This window comes from Coniosporium apollinis (genome assembly GCF_000281105.1).
Source record: "Coniosporium apollinis CBS 100218 chromosome Unknown supercont1.34, whole genome shotgun sequence".
Taxonomy (NCBI): Eukaryota; Fungi; Ascomycota; class Dothideomycetes; genus Coniosporium; species Coniosporium apollinis.
The window spans coordinates 31718-51875 of NW_006913296.1; the positions used below are offsets into that span (position 1 = coordinate 31718).

The window sequence follows — 20158 nt, forward strand, 5'->3', positions numbered from 1 at the left end:
AACGTGGCTCGAGCATCAGCACACAACATCGTGGAAGATCCCAACAGAAGGACGCTGCTAGCATTCGGTAGAGCCTTGGGTATACTTTGAACTTGTACCGGAGCTTCGATCCGCCTGTCAATCTCCGTACGTGGCCACCACCTCGATTCCTCTAAGACTGGATTCTGCCGAGGTCGCTCGCGCCCATCATGAACTCGAACAATCCACCGAACCGTCTCCACTTGAACTTCGGCTTCAACAATAACAACAACGAGCGAAACTTTGCAGCAGAACAAGGCAGAGCCTACCCCACCACGCCCTCCACCTTTCCTCAGCCAGTCTTCCCGAACCAGGCCGGCCATCAAGAGGTTTGGGGCACGCAGCAGACCAACAATGGCTACGGCGCGGGATACTTTATGCCCAACCAGTACCAACCCAAGTACCAGCAACAGGCCAATATTGCCGCGCCCAACGCCGCGTACCGTGCAACCGGCTACAACGATGGCCTGAATGGCCTTAACAACCAGTTCTCACACCAGAATTTGGGCGGCAACGCGCGCTCCGCGAGCCCGTACGGACGACAGCCGTCTCCGGGCCAGCGGCCTAGGACAGGCGGCGCTACCGGTCAGCAACAATATGGCAACTATCTCAGTGCGCCATCGTCGACGCCTGATCAGCACGCTCCGTCACTCAATGACGAGGCTCCACCGCCAAAGAATCCAGACAAGTATGCGGAGAGTGTACAGAGGAAAGCCAAGGTGTCGATCGGCACGGTCAGCACATTCTTCAAGGACAACGTGCAGCGGGCGCGAGACCGGAACGCGAGGCATGTATACGATACCTCCTTAGCCTGCAGCAAGCTGACTGAGTACTTCTTAGGGCTTTGGAGCTTGAGCAGATCATGAAGGACCCTAATATCTCGGATTCTCGCAAGGAGCAGAAACGCAACAACATGCGCCGAGCAGAGGCACAGTATCTCCGCTTCTTGCGGACGAAAGAGAAGCCTGAGAACTTTGCAACCCTGAAGATTATTGGAAAGGGCGCGTTCGGTGAGGTAAAACTAGTCCAGAGAAAGAACGATGGCAAGATCTACGCTCTAAAGTCACTCGTCAAGTCCGAGATGGTAAGTCAACCCGCTGTATCTCTAGAAGTTAAGGTTGTAATTTGTACCATAGTTCAAGAAAGACCAGCTAGCACACGTCCGTTCAGAACGTGACATCCTAGCTGAGTCAGACAGCCCATGGGTGGTAAAGTTGCATACAACTTTCCAGGATAACACCTTCCTGTACATGTTGATGGAGTTCTTACCGGGCGGTGACCTTATGACTATGCTCATCAAGTATGAGATTTTTACGGAAGACATTACTCGTTTCTACATGGCAGAGATTACCTTGGCTATCGAAGCCGTTCACAAACTGGGGTTCATACATCGGTAAGCAGAGCCACTCCACTCCAAGCGTGTTGAACCCGTTCAAGCTTCCTAGCAAAGACTGACATGTAAAAGCGATATAAAACCTGACAACATCCTCCTTGATCGCGGTGGGCATATCAAGCTCACCGATTTCGGTCTTTCAACTGGGTTCCACAAGGAGCATGAGGCGTCATACTACCAGCAACTTCTCTCTGGCGGCAAACACAAGTCCAACCGGGACAACCGCCAATCGATCAATTTTGACCAGATCCAGCTCACTGTCAGCAACCGCACTCAGATCAACACCTGGCGCAAGTCACGAAGACAGCTGGCCTACTCCACCGTAGGTACACCGGACTACATCGCGCCGGAGATCTTCAGCGGTAAAGGCTACGACTACGGCTGTGACTGGTGGTCTGTCGGTACCATCATGTTCGAGTGCCTGATCGGCTGGCCACCGTTCTGCGCCGAGGAACCGCATGACACCTACCGTAAGATTGTGGACTGGCCGCGTAACCTGCACTTCCCGCCTGACCAGCAACTTGGCCCGGAGGCCGAGGACTTCATTCGGAGGTGAGCCAACCCTCTGCTACAGCGCGTTCGATCTATCTGCCAGAAATGCTAACGAACCACAGTCTAATCTGCGACGCCGAAGAACGTCTCGGCCGCATCGGGGGGGCTCACCAGATCAAGCAGCATCCCTTCTTCCGCGGTGTCGAGTGGGACAGCCTGCGAAGGATACGGGCCCCCTTCGAGCCCAAGCTGCAGTCCAACGTCGACACGCAGTACTTCCCGATCGACGAGATTGACCAAAATGACACCAGCGCCGCGCTCCGAGCGCAAACTGCCCAGGCGGGCGACGACCTTGCGGCCGAGATGAGCTTGCCCTTCATCGGCTATACGTATAAGAGGTTCGATGCTTTCAGAGGGTCGTAGTGCATGTGTTACGACGGGGTCACGATGGTTCCGAGATATGAATTGACTAGAAGGCTTTGCAAATGAACAGAATATCCGCGTTGGTGGGCGATGATGGGAATGCTGTATGCGTCGAGCTGGCTTGGAATCCTGCCGGAATGGAGCTGTCTTAGACACCGACCTGATTGTTCTTCACACGTGGCGTTGAGTTTTTGCGGCTTTCGTCGCTGATGGGGAAGTGAAGGTCAAGATAAGTGGCTGGCGCGCATTGCCATACCTATTCGCGGGCTGGCTTCGCCAGTTAGAAATCCAAATCTGCTGAAACTTAGAGCATTGACCAACGTTTCTGACCTGACGTTGTGAACAAACGGAAGTGCGGATTGAACTTCAGGACACATTGAGTTGCACAATCAAGTTAAGTTCGCGCATTGAAGAGCATCATAATCTAAAATTGTCTCGGCCAGTAGTGTAGCATAATTGTCCTTGCTGCCATCTCTATAAATTCCAGCGCCCAACAAAGAGGCTTACGAAAGAAGCCAGACGAGTTGAGTTTGTCAATAAGCAAGCGAGCTTGATAGACTAACTGCTCGATCTAAACATTCCAGTCTGGCGGTAACTGAAGTAACCCTTTCCTTAATCCCTCCTAACAACCCAGCGCGCCGTGCCCTTTAGTCACACTACCCTCACGGCAGCTTTTGAGAGATGAAAGTCACACTACCAAGCATACTGCTTATAAGTCGAATATGTCGCCGGACGCCGTGCTCTTCTCCGCATTTCGAAGCTGTCGTCCTTAGTCCTCGCCATGCGACCTCTTTCTATTTGAATCTTGTGGCGCATGCGCTGCTTCGTCGTTTTACCCAGAAAGGTCTACCGGCATTCAAACTGCACCATCCTACTCTCCCGTCAGCTCGATATCCTATTCCTCCCAGGCAGCCCAGCAGCCCCCTCCCGCCCCTCCCTCCTTGGCAACATCCACCCACTCCAACCCCATCAAGACCTCAGACACACTCACCTGTTCGTCCGCTCCTTGTACAGCACACGATGTCCGCAGTCCTTGCACCGCACGTTCGACTCCCCGCTCTTGAGCGTCACCTTGGCGTCACAGTCGCCGCATATGTAGCGCACGGCCCTGTCCTGGGTCACGACATCGCCGGTAGAGATGACGGTTGGGCCGCGCGAGCTGCCGGCTGCGGCGGAGGGGGGCTGGTAGGCTTGCGACATTCTGCGGTGGGAGAGGATGAGGTCTGCGGCGCCTGGGTGGCTGTGGGCGAGTATGGAGGTATGGAAGGTGAAGACAGAGGCGCGTGGAGTTGGTGGTAGTGGCGTGGGAGGTAGGAAGAGGAGCTGTACGGGGATGCTGGTGGTTGAGTGTGCGTACAGTGTGTACAGGACTCGGTAGTGAAAGAAGCTCAAAGCCAAAGGCAGAAAGCTTGCGGTCGGAGCGGTCAGAGCGGTAAGCAGCGGCAGAATATGCCGCGGAGGTTTAGAAATCAACCGGCTTCTATCGATAAGTCGCGCTCGCCACCAAAAAGTTCAAGTGGTTGACTTTTGGTCATTCGCTGGTCGTTTCCATCAGTCTTGTCGCTACTGCTCTGCTGTCCGTTTTTCTTGTCCAGTCCTAGCCGAGGTCCTTGCCGTTTCGTTTGTTCGTGATACCCAGCGCTGGCGCACTTCCTCGCAGATTCATTAATCCTTCGTCTTCCGTCAATCTCGTACCCCCACCATGAGCGCCATCCTCTCAGCAGACGACCTGAACGACTTCATATCCCCAGGTGTAGCGTGCATCAAGCCGATTGAAACTTTGCCCGAGAAGGCAGACGGCCCGGTAAGATGCAAACCATCATGACCTGCTTGGCGCATAGCGATTGACTGTGACAGAATCCATACGAAGTCACTACTGAAGACAAGGCCGCGGCCTCCAAACCTCCACCCGCCTCGATATCCCTCACGGACTGCCTCGCCTGTTCCGGCTGCGTCACGTCCGCTGAGGCCGTCCTCGTATCTCTTCAGTCACACAATGAGGTCCTGAACACGCTTGATGCGCACCCTCCGCTGCAATTACCGTGGGCGCCATATGCATACAAGAATGTTGCAACCAACAGCACACACGGAGGTCTTGACGAAGGGATGGAGGGATTCGATGACGAGACTCTACGAGGCAAGCTCTTCGTTGCCAGCGTTAGCCCTCAAGTTCGAGCCAGTGTAGCCTCCACCTACAACGTCAGCGAGGGCGAAGCTGGTAACATGATCTCGCACCTCCTCAGCGGACCTACAGGCCTTCGGTCGGGCGGCGTGTATCGAAACGGCTTCACCTGGATCATCGACGCAAATACCCTGCGCTCTGCGGCCCTCGTAGCCGCGGCCGAGGAAGTCGATTCCGCGCTCGCTAACCCTTCCGCTGCTGCTGCAGGCGCAGAAGGTTCGATGGATACGAAACCGAAGAAACCGATCCTTACATCCGCATGCCCAGGCTGGATATGCTACGCCGAGAAGACCCATCCACACGTCCTCCCACATCTTTCCCGCCTCAAATCTCCTCAAGCCCTCACAGGAACCCTCGTCAAATCCGTCTTGGCCCAGCGCTACGGCATCCCGCCCTCCAGCGTCTGGCATCTCGCCCTGATGCCCTGTTTCGACAAGAAGCTCGAAGCGAGCCGCTCAGAGCTGACCTCCTCATCCTGGATATCCTCAACTTCATCTCCTGCGGAAAGCGAGGGTGGGGTAAGAGACACAGACTGCGTAATCACAGCCCGCGAACTGCTCCATCTCGCCTCCGCGCGGAACATTGACTTCGGCTCGCTACCACGCACACCCCTTCCCTCATCATCCCGCATACCATTCCCAGACCCCCTCCTCGACGCCTTTCTATTTCCCCGCCGGAAACGACCTGGCAACGGCGACCCCGACGGCGGTTCCAGCGGCGGCTACCTCTGGCACATCCTCCAAACCCACCGCGCCGCGCACCCCGGCTCCAGCATTAAAATCGAGCGGGGCAGAAACGCCGACGTGGTCGACTACCTCCTGCTCAGCTCCACCGGCGCCGTGATCCTGCGCATGGCGCGCTACTACGGCTTCCGCAACATCCAGAACCTGGTGCGGCGGCTCAAGCCGGCCAAGGGGAGTCGCATGGGTGGTGCGCGGGCTGTGGGTGGTGCGAGAAGGGCGAATGGCACGGCGGGGAAGGAGGAGGAGTACAGTTATGTAGAAGTCATGGCGTGTCCTGGGGGTTGCACGAATGGTGGAGGGCAGATCAAGGTGCAGGAGGTTGCAGAGATAAGAGGGCTCGAGGTGATTAGTACGGAAGAGGGGTCGATGGGACAGCCGGTTAAGCTGGGTCCGAAGGAGCAGAGGGAGTGGCTGAGACGGGTGGACGAGGCGTATTTCTCTGCTGAGAGCGAGAGTGATGGGGACGAAGAATTGGAGCCGGATGGTGGCGATGTGGACGCAATGGATGTCGATCAAAGAGATGGGCGCGGGGAAGTGGTGAATGGTATCGATACGGGATACGTGAGGGAGATGATGCAGCATTGGGCTCAGTTGACGGGAGCTGACTTGCAGACGCTCCTGTTTACGAGCTACAGAAAGGTGGAGAGTGATGTGGGGAAGAAGGTGGGAGACGTAGAGAGAGTTGCTGGATTGGCGAGCAGCATCGGTGGTGGATGGTAGCAAAATGGCGGCTATGGTGAATTGATTTTGAAGCATGACACTACGAGCATGAAGTCGGCGTTCAACAGCGTAGCTGAGTGAGAAGTCGGACTCGGCTATCCAGAGGGCATCTTTGTGGGCGTTGGCCATTGTGTAAGGGGTTTGGATGACATTGAGCGGTTGATGCACTCTGTGGAGTTCTGGCCGTCGACATTTGTAGATTGCCATCAACTGAATGGATTGAAGAAATTCCGAAGCTACATTCTAGACGACTTAGTACATTGGGCTTCACCGATAAACATACTCTTGCATAACCAGTCAGGGCGAGTTTGATGGGAACGAGTCAGAAGCAGGACACGACGAGCATGAATTGGACTTGGTCGTCTAGAGGTGCAAATTTGGAGATTGGCCATTCCACAACAGCATCTGCGATAATGATGATTTCAAGAGCAATGCCCGCAGACATGTAATGCTCTGCGTACTCTTGACCAAAGGTATCTGTGAGAAAGCATGCAAGGAATGAGGTGACGAGATAACTCAAATATAAAGGCTGTTCTCTATATGACCTACTTTATACAGGTTTCAAGTCTAAGTAGAATCTGGCGCCAAATGCGTAACGGAAGAATTACTTCGCTACCATTGAGAAAAAGATCGGGGAGAGATTGTGCTTACCGTTTAGATATGCTCGCCTATTCAATTTTTACTTCCGTGACGTGACACGCCACTGAGGGCAACAGGTTGATAGCGGGAAGAAAAGACAAAGAGCACCGTCATAGCGTGAAATGCAATTAGGAACTCACGCCCATCGGGCCACTGTTCGGCCTGGCGGCGCTGTTTGTGCCTGATGAAACTCTCTTGAGCGACATTGTTTGCAAGGTTTTCTGAAAGGCAAAGGGGAAAAGGAGGTGCCAAGGAGGAACTTCAATCAGCACGACGAGCCCGTCGCGCTCAACGCGCCGGCGCCAGCCACCCAACCACAAGGAGCGATCCTGTATGCAGATGCGGACGGGTTGATCTGATGGCCGTGGACATTGCGCTACTGCATTGATCCTCGCACGGGATCCAATGGGCTCGGGCGCGGTGTGCGGAGCACATCTCTTGGTTCCGCGCTCGACGGTCTCTACAAGCGTCGAGTCTCCCATCGCGTTGGCAGAGGAACACTAACTCGCGAAAGCGGTTGATGGAGACGCGGTGAAGCGATGTACGTCGAGTACCATCGTCTCGCGGTAGGAATTGACTCAAAGATTTGCAAGAGCGGAAGACAGGTTGTCTGTGATGCCGAGTCCGGGCACGCCCTGTTGACCTTGACTGCAGCCCTGTGGGGGGAGATTGTCACTGACGCCTCGCAGCAGATATCCCCAGGCGAGCCCAGAATCCCTGCCCATCGGACTCCTGATGGGAAATTCCACAATGCTTCGCTGGAGGAGCCGTGGACGGTCCTGTTGTCGTAACAGCGTTGAGCGTTTGTGGGTATTCCAGCCTCAAGAGCCGGAGATTTCAACGGTTCGAATGGCGACTGTCCGTTTGAAGGCTGTCCGAGGTGCGCAATTCCAGCAGCTGAGGAGAGTTATCTTAGCACGGTCGATTACAGCGGGAATGCCGTTTGCAAGGGTGGCTGCCGGCTCACAGCATCCTTCTCCTGAAGCCGCCCGTGCCTGAATCTGACCACGCGAGTCCCAGCACACGGTCTGCAGCTGCAGGGAAAACGGCTGCCCACAAGCCGTGGCTTGGTTGGTGTGATTCTTGTTGCATACAAAGAAAGTATTGCTCCAGAACAAGAACGGAGAAGGTCACGATGGCGGTGAGACGTGAGGTCTCCCAGTCAACAGAGCAGGCTGCAGTTCGATCGACCGTCTGTTGTCTGCACCTGCACCAGCACCAGTGAGCTTCAAAACTCGGTGTCAACAAACAACAAGCTGCCGTGTCGAAGGTCGAGTCTGGCCTGCCCCAGTCTACCTACCTACCTAGGTATCTTCAAGCATGCCTGCCCGATCTGAATCGTATGGCTGAGGAACGCCCCCGTCAGATGCGAGGATGCCCTGCCGGCTTAGAGCAGGGGGACCCTGGCAGGACGGAAAGCGCATCCTGGCGAGTTGGGCCGATCCACGCGGCCGGAGTCGGCTCAGCCCGTGGAAGCCACGCAGCCAATTGGAAATACCCCGGCCCAGTCCGCCAATTAAGCCTGGAGATTTTCAGGAACTGAGACGGAAACAGGTTTCGGAGATGCGCCACCACCGCGCTACGCACAATGTCGTGGGTGCTCCAGGCACCGTGGCAGCTCTTGACTTTTAGCCTGTCTCTCGCTGCGAGCGACCGAGTCAGATGGAAAAAGGGGTTTCCTGTTAACTGATTTCACCGTGGTGGGGTTCGGTTTTGCGACTGAGAACATACGCCCGGCAAACCTGACACAAATGCCGATCAGGCAAGGCTCCGTCTCGTGCGGCACTGACCATCGCCCATGGCCCCAGCAGCGAGGAAGCTGAAGGATGCAGCGGATGGGGGCGGATGCCACCCCTCGCAAACGCCCCGCCGATGCTGTCGACGGGACGCAGCCAAACTGCAGGCTGCCAGTGCAGACTGCAAGCCCGGCGTTTGCGAACAGACGGCCACCGAGCGCAATCACAACGCTCGCATGGCACTGACGTCTGCAATGTAGATGCATGAGCGAAGGAAATGAAGCAACAAAATTCAAAACTTAATCGGGTTCAATTGCCTTCTCCCGCCCAATCGAAGCCCGCGGGCGTGCACTATTGCTACTGACTAGCCAACAAATCCACAACCACCCGCGGCTGGCTCCTCCCGGCTTCCGGTTCGTGCGGACCTCAGCCTCGTCCTGAGTCTCCTCTGGCCTCTCCCTCTCTCGCACATGCGACCGAGCGACGCTACAGACAGGTCAAGGCCGCCCCGTCACCACTCCTTTTCACTGTCCGCTCCACCGTCACAATCACAATCACCGCTCATTCATTTCACCCTTCTGTCATGCTCCCGCGGCATCCAGCCTCGCGCATTGCTCGCAGCATAGACAGCCCGGTAGCAGCCGCCATCTAAGACAGCAAGACGCTCTGCAGCCCTCACACCGCTTCGGGTCGAACCTCTGGATGCTGCCGGTCAATCAGTAGTCTGCAACTGTTTCGCGCTTGCGCCAGACCGCAGCATCGCTGTCCGCTTAAGCTTCAACCTGCCAGCGCGACGGGCATCCGGCCCATTCACTTGACGAAGAACTCTAGACCAGGCCTGACCCCCCCCATCCGCCGGTCCTGTCTGCACTGTCTCCTCAAGGATCAGCAAATCTTGAACCTCAATACTGCGTCGCTTAGTATCACTATTACCATTTTTATTCCCTTCTTAATCCCTCCCCGACCTGTGGCTGCCAAACGGACCCCGGTAGTCCCAATTTCCTCCGAGATTGAGTCGAACGACTTCTACCCTGTCCCTTCAATTCCACAGCCGATCTTCGAAAGGATTGCCAGTCCGAGCTTCACTGTCGTCGCAGCCAAGTCCGTCACGGACGCAGCAGAGTACCCAGTGTCGTTGATCACACGAAGCTACTCTGCCATCAGACCTTGGCCAAGAACGGAAAGCAGATCTGCCTCCTTTCCTAAGATCTAGCTTCATCCGTCTTCTCCGGGATTAGACGACCAGCCTTGGGTACCGAGCATCCACAAGCCGGTAGACCGCTTGGAGCTGTGGCTCAGAACCTTTCCGTGGATTGCTTAGTCCCGACGCACTCACTTGAGGGCCGTCTTCCCGTCTACCGTGGTCCTAGTCTGCTCTCCACGTCGACATCAAGCTTCGCCTCCACCGCTGCCTCTCTTTTCTTCCTTGAACCCGCACCGACTTGGACCCTGATCCTCCGCTCTCCCGTCACTGGACCAAGGCACGAAGCGCGTTGAAGTGAAACCATCTCTCCTACTTGGATCTTCCTTACATTCCGCCTGTTCCACCGGCACTCTGTCCATCAACTCGTTCAGTGTAAAGTCCGTTGTGATCGTTCTGGCGAGCTGGCACAACCCGAAAACATCCCTCGATTGGTGTACACAGTGGTGAGTGCTGTAGTGTACCTTCAAAAAAGTCAAGCTCTCAGAGTCCTAACCTTCCCGCCAGGCTCTTGAATACTTCTAAATAAACCCGGGATATCTCACTGCACCCTCGGGTGTACCTCCGACGCCAGGATGACTGTGGCTTACGAAACCTATCGTGGTCTTCCTCATCTCTCACAGCATTTGGTGTGCCTGGACGACAAGTTCGAGGTGTTGAAGGATATAGGGGATGGTAGCTTTGGGAGTGTTGCGCTGGCACGCGTGCGAAGCGCCGGCGCCTACTTGGCGAAAAGAGGCACACTGGTAACCGCTGCTCCCCTGTGCACTGTGTAGCAAGGCTTACTCCAAGCAGGTCGCGATCAAAACGATGAAGAAGTCGTTCGATAACTTCGCACAATGCCAGGAGCTAAGGGAGGTTATCTTCCTCAAATCACTACCGCCTCACCCGCACTTAGTGCCAGCGCTTGACATCTTCTTGGATCCTATCAGCAAGAGACTCCACATCGCAATGGAATACATGGACGGCAACCTGTATCAGCTCATGAAAGCTAGAGACCACAAGCGTCTGGACGGTGCAAGCGTCAAGACGATTTTATTCCAGATAATGTCCGGTCTGGAGCACATACACGAGCATAGCTTCTTCCACCGCGACATCAAACCGGAGAATATTCTCGTATCCACCTCGTCCCCACAAGACTCTTCCAATGCGTTCCGGAGGTATTCGGCGCTAGCAACACCGCCGTCAACGCCGCCAGCCTACACGATCAAGATTGCGGATTTTGGCCTAGCCCGCGAGACGCACTCAAAGCTTCCGTACACTACGTACGTGTCAACCAGGTGGTATCGTGCCCCGGAGGTATTACTTCGAGCCGGCGAGTATTCCGCTCCCGTTGACATTTGGGCGATCGGCGCCATGGCTGTGGAAATCGCAACATTGAAGCCGCTCTTCCCTGGTGGAAACGAGGTAGATCAGGTCTGGAGGGTATGCGACATCATGGGTAGTCCTGGCAGCTGGGTCAACAAACATGGAGTAAGAGTAGGTGGGGGCGAGTGGAAAGATGGTGTCCGTCTGGCACAAAAGCTGGGCTTCTCATTTCCGAAGGTGAGTGATGACCGAACGCCCAACCATGAACCGTGTATTGACGGAATGCTAGATGGCGCCCCACTCTATGGATTCCATTCTCCAGGCACCGGAATGGCCTGCTAGTCTAGCGAACTTTGTCACGTGGTGTCTGATGTGGGACCCTAAGTGCCGGCCGACATCCTCGCAGGCACTGGCACATGAGTATTTCGCCGACGCAGTCGACCCGTTGCGACCGAAATCGTCCGCTTCGAGGTTCCTAGCCAGCAAGCAGTCGGACTTGAGCGGCGGTACGCTAAAGGATCCCACCGAAGCCAATCCGACTCTATCTTCCAAGACGTCCTCGTGGTTCAGAAAGTCCCTAGTAGCTCGAGAAAGCGCACCAGCCGTACCTCAGCATGTTGCTGCCGTGCGTCCGTTGTCCCCGCGACCTTCGCCGATACATTCAAACAGCACGGGAATGGATGCTACTGCACCGGCGAAGATTAGGCCTAGTGCAAACAAACGATCAACGTGGACGAACGGATTACCTTCGAACGCTGCTCCCATACCGATATTGCCGTCTATCCGACCAATATCCCCTCTGTCCGACGCAGTGACCGCCCAGGCTAGCGTCAGAGCGACTGAAGCTGAGAACGCCACAAAGAAGATCGGTCGACAGCTTTCAGTGGCCTCTAACGGTAACCACTACACAGACTTCCATCGCCAGGAGGCAGAAAGGGCGCTTACTGGTCAAAGGGAGAGCTTTTTCTCGCACTTGCGGAAACGGGCGAGACGTCTATCAGGTCGCAATCAGGCGCCATTGTCTCCCAACTCGGACGACATTGAGGCTAACGCTGGATGTACACCTTGGGTAAGCAATCGTCAGTCTACCATCGTGGATCCGCCTCCAGCAGTGCGCTCCCCACGTCAATCGGAACTCGCCGACTTGGACAGAGCAATCCAGAACGTTAGGTACAGTCTGGATGCCTCCTCGCAAGCCAGCAATGCACAGACTGTGTTGAAAAGCAAGGCAAGCAATCCATTACTGAAGCGGCACCATTCGCTTCCTTGCGGCCAAGAACCTCTCCCCAACGAGAACAGCGCTGCCGGCTTGACCACTGGTGGTCCGATATCTAGTCGCACTCGTCGAGCAATCCAGAAACAGGCCATGCCCACTCATCGCTACGAGACTCCCGATGAGGAAGACGAGCTTCTGGACGAGGCTTTAACTTCAGCTCATCAAGCAGTCAAACGCCTAGACAGCCACGCGCAGCGGCAAGCGGCAACACAGCAGGATGCTTCTGCTGTGCAGTGTCGCCCTTCAATGCAGCATTTTGCTACCGACCTGGGTCCATCGATGGCGTACCTTACCCCGTCCTCGTCAGCCAACTGCGACGGTGTTAAATTCGGGCTCGACGGTCACTACGTGCCCTCCCAGCCTGTGAATATCGTCAAGCCCCGAGATGCTCGACAGGATCTACAGCCCAAATGGCCGACGCCTCCGTACGAAGAACATGATTGGGCTGCTTCCGTCATCCAAGCAGCCTGGCGCTGATGCCAAAGGACAATGCGACGCTCGGCTCTCTCATACGTCCTCCATGAGTCCTCTTGTACCAGTCTGTAACCTGGCCGTATCCCTTCGATTGTCTTACACGTAATCGTCTCATCATATCTGCCCATGAGCTTCGTCGGACACGGCCTCAGACTAGAGATCATCTGCATTTGATCGGAGTTTCCGGCGTCTGAATACTTCTTACTCTCATTAGATATCTTTCATCTTTCGACTTGGCGGCATATTCTTCGGTGTTAGTCGTGCTACATACCCCTGGGCTTGAGTTCCACTCTCATGGATGGCTGCTTTCTTCCACTTCTACCTAGACATTTGTTCGTTTCGCTCGCGCAATACCCTAGCAATGTTGCTACTTATCTAGACCACTAGCTCGCACAGCTTTCACTTTGTATCTATCTTATACCCATTTGTCATCTGTAACCACATTCGCTTTCGTGGGAGCCTCTGGCTGCACCCGGCGTATATCTTCTTACCTGTTGTAGTGTCTCCTGTAATATATTAATGAGCCGCACGTAGAGCGCGGGATGGCGTCTGTGGAAATTGTTCTGTATAGCGGCGGAAAGCGCGGGCTCTGGCGATAACTTCGGCTGAGCCCTGAGACGCGCTGCTCATAACAAGTCCTAACAATATCCTCTGTTGTGCATTCAAGTTATTGGTGATGAGCTGCTCGTCACGTCCGTGCATCTGTGATGTTCTGTATGGCCCTTCATAACTTCAGTCGCCGTTGATCTAGCTGGCTTACGAATACAGCCTGCATTTTGGGGATCTCTTAACGGTGGGCAGTCATACCTGACTCCAAGACCCAGCTGCATGCAGCTGTTTGCGTCGAACAGAGCTTTCGCACGCTGATATATGCCTCATACTCCTCACGCCAGCGCTCCCATAAACCGGGCCTCATATCTCAGCTGCGACCATTGCTGACTATTCGAACTTAATCTAATTAAATTGCCCGCGGCTGCTGTCCGCGACACTGGGTACCCAAGTCTAGTATGCTTGGATCACCTGTCCACCACGTAAACGTACACTTCACATCGAGCAGCCAGTATTGTCTGTTTACAAAGCTGTCGCTACCTTCATGTTCTCCAAATCAATAGCAAAAGCAAGAATTTCGGTATATCTTTCCGGCTAGCAAGCGGAGACCAGGCTTCAGGCAAGAGAGGATTAGAAAGCATGAGAGATTTGGAGCCCTTCGAGGAATGTGCGGCGGCTCAATAGAAAACTGTTAATAGTAGCGTTTTGGAGGCGATGATAGTGGCTATAGCAAGGGAGTAAGCCTTATGTATTGCTCTTAATAATAATAACGTCCTGCTTCTTCAACATAAACCTGGAGCAGCCTGTGCGAATGATGAATCAATCGGAGACACATGAAGATGGTTCTGTAGCGATCCTGAGCCGAGCCACCTGAACTACAGAAATAATGCGGCAGACTGAAAAGACTGAAACCTCTCCTGTTGTTTTACGGAGACATGTTATCTAGGTATGCTATAGTTGCCGTCTTGCTTGATGTTATGGCTTTCTTTGAATCCCATGAGGAAAAGGTTACGGCTACCGGCCTGTGCCACATGCGAAAAACCTCTACCTTTCTCCGAGAACATTTATCACCATCTCTGCCGCCGCATCCCAGACGCTCCCTGCACACGCATCCGAGATGGCATCAGCACCGGTACCACGTTTCCTCCTCCCACGGCCCTATCTGCCGCTACTCCGCCATCAGCGAGCGCTACAGCGGCAGCCCGCGCTTCCAATCACATCCCGCAACGCCTCTTCCAAATCCACTCGCAATGAGAGACCTATCGTGCTTGAGAAGCCAGACAAGTTCCGGCCACCATCGCACGGAGCGCGATTACCGCCCCGCAAGCAACCACAGTACACATACGGTGCACGACTCACCGATGAACAGATTGCGGAGCAGAAGACCAAGCAGTACCCCCACATGATGCCGCCGGAGGGAAGCTTCACGCACTGGATCTTGACGAACAGGATGCTGCATACCTGGATATCACTTGTACGGCTCGCTCCCTCCGCATAGCCCCCGCCTCAACCCACAGCTAAACTACACCGAGCATCGACTAATGCTTACATTGACCGCAGTCCGTTCTCTTCTCCCTCGCCCTCTTCACAATGCTCACGAATTTCACCAACTCAACCCCCTACGCCGACCTCCTTCCCCCGCGGGACATGCTCCTCAAGCATCCCATTCAGTATTTGACACAATTCAAGGAGGTCTACAAGATGCACACCGCCTATATAACCGCCGAGACGCAGGAGCGGCGGCGGAGGAAGGTTGAGGATGTGCAGAAGCGGGCGGAGTACCGCAAAGCGCATGGGCTGGAGGGCGAACAGGGGCTGGGTGGGTGGACGGCTAAGACGGAGGGCGAGGGGATGGGGCCGGCGTTGGCGGATGACAGGGATACGTATACGGATTTTGAGGGGAAGAAGCGGCCGGTCAAGAAGTGGTTGGGCATCTGGTGAGGTGAAAAGTGTTCAAGTAATCAGTGAAGATCTGCGTGCGTGTCATGCGTTTGACGTTACAGCGGCATTAGTTGGCGTAAGGCTCTGGCGCGCTACGCCCTGTATATTGGTAGAGAAGTTTGTAGGATAAGCCTCACTACTGTGTTCAGCAAATGATAAGTTGAGTTTGGGAACCGCGACGCTGCAGATTGAGGCGCTGCTATTGAAGAGAGTTGGCTCTTTTTTTTTAGTGTTTGAGGCACAGTTCTGGCCGTGATAAAGGTTCTAGATATAGCGTTGTTGATATAAATCTCCAACCATCTGCTCCTCTGAAACTTTCGTGCACCTTACCGGTGGATACAGCGCTACCGCTAGGGTGCCACCAAGCGCGTGTCTGGTGATTTGCCGCGCTCTACCGTATTTTGGACATGTTCGGAATGGCACCGAGGGATGTTCAGCTGTTGCTGCTGCTGCTTGGCAGTTGCCAGGGTCGGGAGAGGCTTGTAGGGGTGTTCTTAAACCCTTCGCTGCCATTCATCTCTCCAGGAGTGGTGGTAACCGTTGATGCGTCAAGTCTCCACGTTGGCTAGTCCTTCCATGATCTCTTCGCCAACACCGCCTTTCTCAAGAGCCATCTTTACTATCCGCCCTATCAAGCTTCTCTTGATCCCACCCCTCGGCGGCCTCCACACCCCGCCAGCATCTGACACCTCCTGCTGGGTGACGGCGTCTTGATTGCTTGTTGGCGCGATGCCGCCTGTAGTGCTGTTCATGCTGTTCGGTATTCCCGGCGGCGTGAGACGAGATGGCGGGTCAATGGTTCGGATCGCTAGTAGTTTCAAGCCTTCCCCAGTCTCCAAGTGGCCGACTGACACAGCAACCACGGCTTCTGCTACTGCTAACTCCTCTTTTGAGGGATCAAAGATTATGTTCTGGCCGACAGCGATGACCAGCAGTGTTATGGGCGGTCTGTTAGTCCTGGCGGTAGACTTCGTGGGATTACCCGAAGCTAACGGGTAGAGGAAGGTTGAGGCATCCCAATCGTCGTCGAACAACGGGTCTTCGTCAAGCTCAGATTTCAGGCGCGGAAGGCGGGAAGAGAGAAGGGCGAGGTGTGTTGTCAGGGAGAGGAGAGGCAGCGGATATGAGAACGTTGATGAGAGGAGCAAAATCTAGTCGGAACCATTAACGGTGTTCCATATGCACGGCGCATGTTGTTTGTCCTCACGTCGATATACAGCTTCCAGTGAAACCGCCGGTTGATGTACAGCCGGTCCTTCAGCTTCCCGCTCGCAAGCAACGCCTCTGTGAGCATAGCCGACAGGAACACAGGTAGCTGATCATCGTCTCTGAAGCCAGGAATATCGGTGCTCATCTCCACCCATGCATTCTCCCCCTTCCCTTCTATCTCTGTGTTTCCGTTATCTGCATCCTCATCATCGCCTAGGATCTCGATGTCTCCTCCCCCAGTCCCCAGATGCGCGCCATGCTCCGGTCGCCATTGGCTCTTCTCAACTTCAGCTTTGATGCCGACAACAGCTTCAGTACCATCAGCGAAGCATACGCGGGCGCTGCCGTTCGCAGAAGCAAGAATGTCGGTTTCGGCGATTAACGGGCGGAGCTGCGTGGGTGTACGGCCATCAGGGCGGATCGGCGGCGAAAGCGAGAGGGAGGAATGTAGATAGGAAAGCTCGGCCGGAGATAGTGGGAGGAATTGAGTGCTGGATGCTGGCGCCATTGGAGAGAGATCGCTCTGAAATATTTATCGAGGGCTGTGATGCTATGGCGCGACCCTTGCACACCGGGAATTGTGCGAAGAGCCGCAACACCATGACATCATCGTCTGGTTAGACAATCTCATCGCTACTTGCAAAACAAAACCCGTAGGACTGTCCACGGCATTAAGATTCCCGTACCACCATTTTGCAGATTGTCAATGCACCAACAGGACTAATAAATCGGGTGGGGTTCCTTTGCCGTGAACAAACACGCCTGGGCGGAGAAGTTACGATAAAGCGCAGTAATGATGAGGTTGCAGTACGGGAACGCACAGCACCGTGCAATTTAATGAGACTGGTCAAGCAGTACGTAAGTTTCGTCGCCGCCAGCTGAATGGCGGGTCCTTCGGTCAGTTCAGGTCCACGAGCAGTCAGGGCACCGCCGTTGAAACAATAGAATATTGCCAGAGTAACTACTCGCCATCACCCAAGAGTGCTAAGTATTTCATGAGCAAGCCTGTTTCCACCTCATTTCCGTCTTTGGTGCGCTCCTTCCACTTTGTCATCTGGATATACAGGAAGGTCACCACCCCCGTGGGTTCCTTTTATACTATGGCCTACTCCGTTAGTCATTCTCTCTCCACGTACATGAGTAAGGGCGGTCGAGCTTGACTGCGCAAACTGAGAAGTACGCGGAGCCATCGTCGTTTTGCTGGTTTGGAGACAGCTTCGGGTTCGACGGGCATCAGATGCATTACGGAAGGAATCCATGTGCACTGAAGTGCGTAAGTTGCAGCTCGATGTCACTGGTCTGCCAACCTCTGGCTTCTCGCGTCATATTAAAGCATCCAGGTCCATATTTAGACAATTCCTCCGGGAGGCCTTCGCCGCATCTCAGCAGCTCCTATCACAGAAAGCGTCAGCGTTGTTATGTAGACGCCGAGGACTAGTCGTACGGTTGGAGATCTGCGGAAGCACTGAGCCAGCTTGTGCTGAAGACAAACGGCTGTTCAGCTGCGGTCAATGGCAGCATGTCCAAGACGTCGTGCTTCGAGGGGCCGCTCCTGGATCGAGAGCAAGCTGGTGATCCGGAGAATGCTACGGATGATGAGTTCCAACGGCACTGGCAGGCTCCACTTCGTTGTCCCGATATACACTACACTCCGTGTCTTAGAGGAGTTTATCCAGTTGCGACAGAATCGAGTATACCTCCGATACCGGCGCCATGGATACTTCGGAGGAGTACTTGATGACCAACATGCCTCCAAGGCTCAGTTCGCTCTGTGCTCCGGTCCTGGCGGTTCGACCCAGCGCGGCGGACAAAGCCTAGAGGAAGTCTTATAAGTGTCAAAGACATACTAGACCCTAGGGCCATGGGCCTCCTGCGAGCGTGATAGATCGTATGCAGTGTAAAAAGCGTTATTCGCTCGGCGACCCCGCTGGGCATGGCATTATATCATTTACACTCACCTACAACGGATATTCTTCCAGGAATGCTTAGGTCCCCGCGCAAACCAGATCTACACAGCGCCTTGAGGCCGTTGTTAGCTTGCGGAGCTCCCCTTGGACGCCGACGCAGTTGCAGGGTGGACCAGATCTCATCATCTGAGGTTGAGGGGTAGCCACATCGTGCTAACAGATGGGTAAGTCTGGGCCCTAAGCCCGAAGGACTCGAGGTAACCAAAACCCTATGCAGACGCCCGTAGACTCGTCATAATCTTGGATACAGTCGGGTAACGATTGAAAAATCAGAGGTGTTTCGACTGATATTGTAGCAGAATTTACACTTGATACTCCCCTTACTGCCTGTCAGTAGCAGCTCTCCAACCAACTTACGACCCAGAAAACGGTTGCTTGCACACCGTACATGCAGCTGCTCCCGCTATCGCGTGATCCTGCCTACCAAATGTTGGCAGGAGTTCCCTGAAACCGGCCGATGGTGACACAAACCACACATTCCTGGCGTAGCGGGCATTCCGAATGGGGACCGTCCCAGAGGCCGTCCGGAAGCAACCGATACGCCATCAGCTGCGCGCAAGTCGACTGGCTCCTCATGCAATACAGCCTCAAGGTTTGGCGCCGCCCAGACGGCACAACAGTCGCCCAACAGGGGTCTCCGCATCAGCAGCGCTTGAAGGGCTTGACGCACATCACATCAGAGACACGGGCAAGCTAGCGTGTCAGCCGTTCGCCATACAGCGGCGCTCACACTTACCTCGTCCTGCGATCTAGCCTTACCGAATCTAAAGATCTAGTAACCCACATCGACAGTTTCGAACAGATATGTACAGTCTAGCACAGCAGACTGGTCTTAAGACACGGAGTCTTTTTGCGTGGGCCATCGAAGGGACCACGGGCCCAGGACATGCACGTAGCCGCTGTAATCTGAACACTGGCCATCAAGCATGCACCAGATCTGACTCTGCACGAGACATTTTGCTTCCCGGTCTGCACGTCTTTTGCGAACGTGAAACTGTGGATAGAGCCAATCTCTCCAACCGCACGGTTGGGTGGGCAGCTGGAAAAGATCACTGGCGTGAGGAATGTGACCCTCGAGGCGTTTGTGCAACGGCGCCTCCTTGCGGCCCACTCACGCAACGGCGGCTCGATCCATGGTTCCTGCAGGACGCTCCGCTGGGTATTCAGGCTATCTGAATGCTGCAGGTCACTGAGCTTCGCGACGAACTGGTGGGACCGGAGATCTACAAACACATTCGTTTGCAGGCTGCCTTCGATCGGCTGACGGTGGCAGCTTCGGCGTGGACTTCATGTCTGCTTTCGGTATGGCAGGTACACCGTCCAAGAGTGGCGCGGAAAGGCTCGATTCCCTCAACTAGCAGACTCGTATGGCCGTTTTCGATCCGAATCGAGCTCTAGCAGACTCCACTCTACCTGGAGAGGAGGGCAGGTTGACACATTATAGAAGACCTGACGATTCGCACTTGCGAGACACCAGCTGGTTGTTCTTCCCAAAACAGCCGCAGTGTTCCAGAGGTGGTGACCGATCCAGACTACTACGAATCCGGATCACGTTGTCCGTCTTCAGCCGTGTGATTCTCCCCTTCTACGTGTGCGGTCAACTCGACGATCACTTGTCGGTACAAAAACCTACTCTGAGTACCCAACACTGTTGGACAAAGAATTGCTGCCACAGCGCTGGGGCGATTGCTTCTTACTGCTCGCTCGCTGCTGTTCGGCTTCTCGACAAAGAAATTGTCAAGACGTCGGCGCCTCAGAAACACTGTACTTCTCCTGACAGCGTGTGTTTTGCTTGCCGCTCGTGCTATTGCGACAGTTTGTCTGAGGAGTCCTTTGGAGATTTCTGCGGCTGCATCGCGCAGACGTAGCGTCGTTGTCGACGGGTAT

The 20158-nt window shown here is 54.7% G+C and overlaps 6 protein-coding genes across 6 annotated transcripts; 4 read left to right on the forward strand and 2 right to left on the reverse strand.

Moving 5' to 3' along the window:
- Nucleotides 1-188: 188 nt before the first annotated feature.
- On the forward strand, nucleotides 189-2326 carry W97_06641 (AGC/NDR/NDR protein kinase; the record flags this gene model as incomplete). Its single annotated transcript, XM_007784515.1, has 5 exons — nucleotides 189-809; nucleotides 869-1102; nucleotides 1155-1411; nucleotides 1484-1963; nucleotides 2026-2326. 5 exons carry the CDS (start codon nucleotides 189-191, stop codon nucleotides 2324-2326), a joined length of 1893 nt encoding a protein of 630 aa, XP_007782705.1.
- Nucleotides 2327-3313: 987 nt separating this feature from the next.
- Nucleotides 3314-3526, reverse strand: W97_06642 (uncharacterized protein; the record flags this gene model as incomplete). The annotated part of the gene is made up of 1 exon (XM_007784516.1): nucleotides 3314-3526. The coding sequence occupies one exon, from the start codon at nucleotides 3524-3526 to the stop codon at nucleotides 3314-3316; it is 213 nt and encodes a 70-aa protein (XP_007782706.1).
- Nucleotides 3527-4028: 502 nt separating this feature from the next.
- W97_06643 (uncharacterized protein) lies at nucleotides 4029-5971 on the forward strand (the record flags this gene model as incomplete). The annotated part of the gene is made up of 2 exons (XM_007784517.1): nucleotides 4029-4130; nucleotides 4184-5971. 2 exons carry the CDS (start codon nucleotides 4029-4031, stop codon nucleotides 5969-5971), a joined length of 1890 nt encoding a protein of 629 aa, XP_007782707.1.
- A 4151-nt stretch (nucleotides 5972-10122) lies between these two features.
- On the forward strand, nucleotides 10123-12608 carry W97_06644 (CMGC/RCK/MAK protein kinase; the record flags this gene model as incomplete). The annotated part of the gene is made up of 3 exons (XM_007784518.1): nucleotides 10123-10293; nucleotides 10343-11092; nucleotides 11145-12608. The coding sequence occupies 3 exons, from the start codon at nucleotides 10123-10125 to the stop codon at nucleotides 12606-12608; spliced, it is 2385 nt and encodes a 794-aa protein (XP_007782708.1).
- Nucleotides 12609-14271: 1663 nt separating this feature from the next.
- On the forward strand, nucleotides 14272-15095 carry W97_06645 (uncharacterized protein; the record flags this gene model as incomplete). The annotated part of the gene is made up of 2 exons (XM_007784519.1): nucleotides 14272-14628; nucleotides 14715-15095. 2 exons carry the CDS (start codon nucleotides 14272-14274, stop codon nucleotides 15093-15095), a joined length of 738 nt encoding a protein of 245 aa, XP_007782709.1.
- A 548-nt stretch (nucleotides 15096-15643) lies between these two features.
- Nucleotides 15644-16812, reverse strand: W97_06646 (uncharacterized protein; the record flags this gene model as incomplete). The annotated part of the gene is made up of 2 exons (XM_007784520.1): nucleotides 15644-16246; nucleotides 16303-16812. The coding sequence occupies 2 exons, from the start codon at nucleotides 16810-16812 to the stop codon at nucleotides 15644-15646; spliced, it is 1113 nt and encodes a 370-aa protein (XP_007782710.1).
- Nucleotides 16813-20158: the final 3346 nt, after the last annotated feature.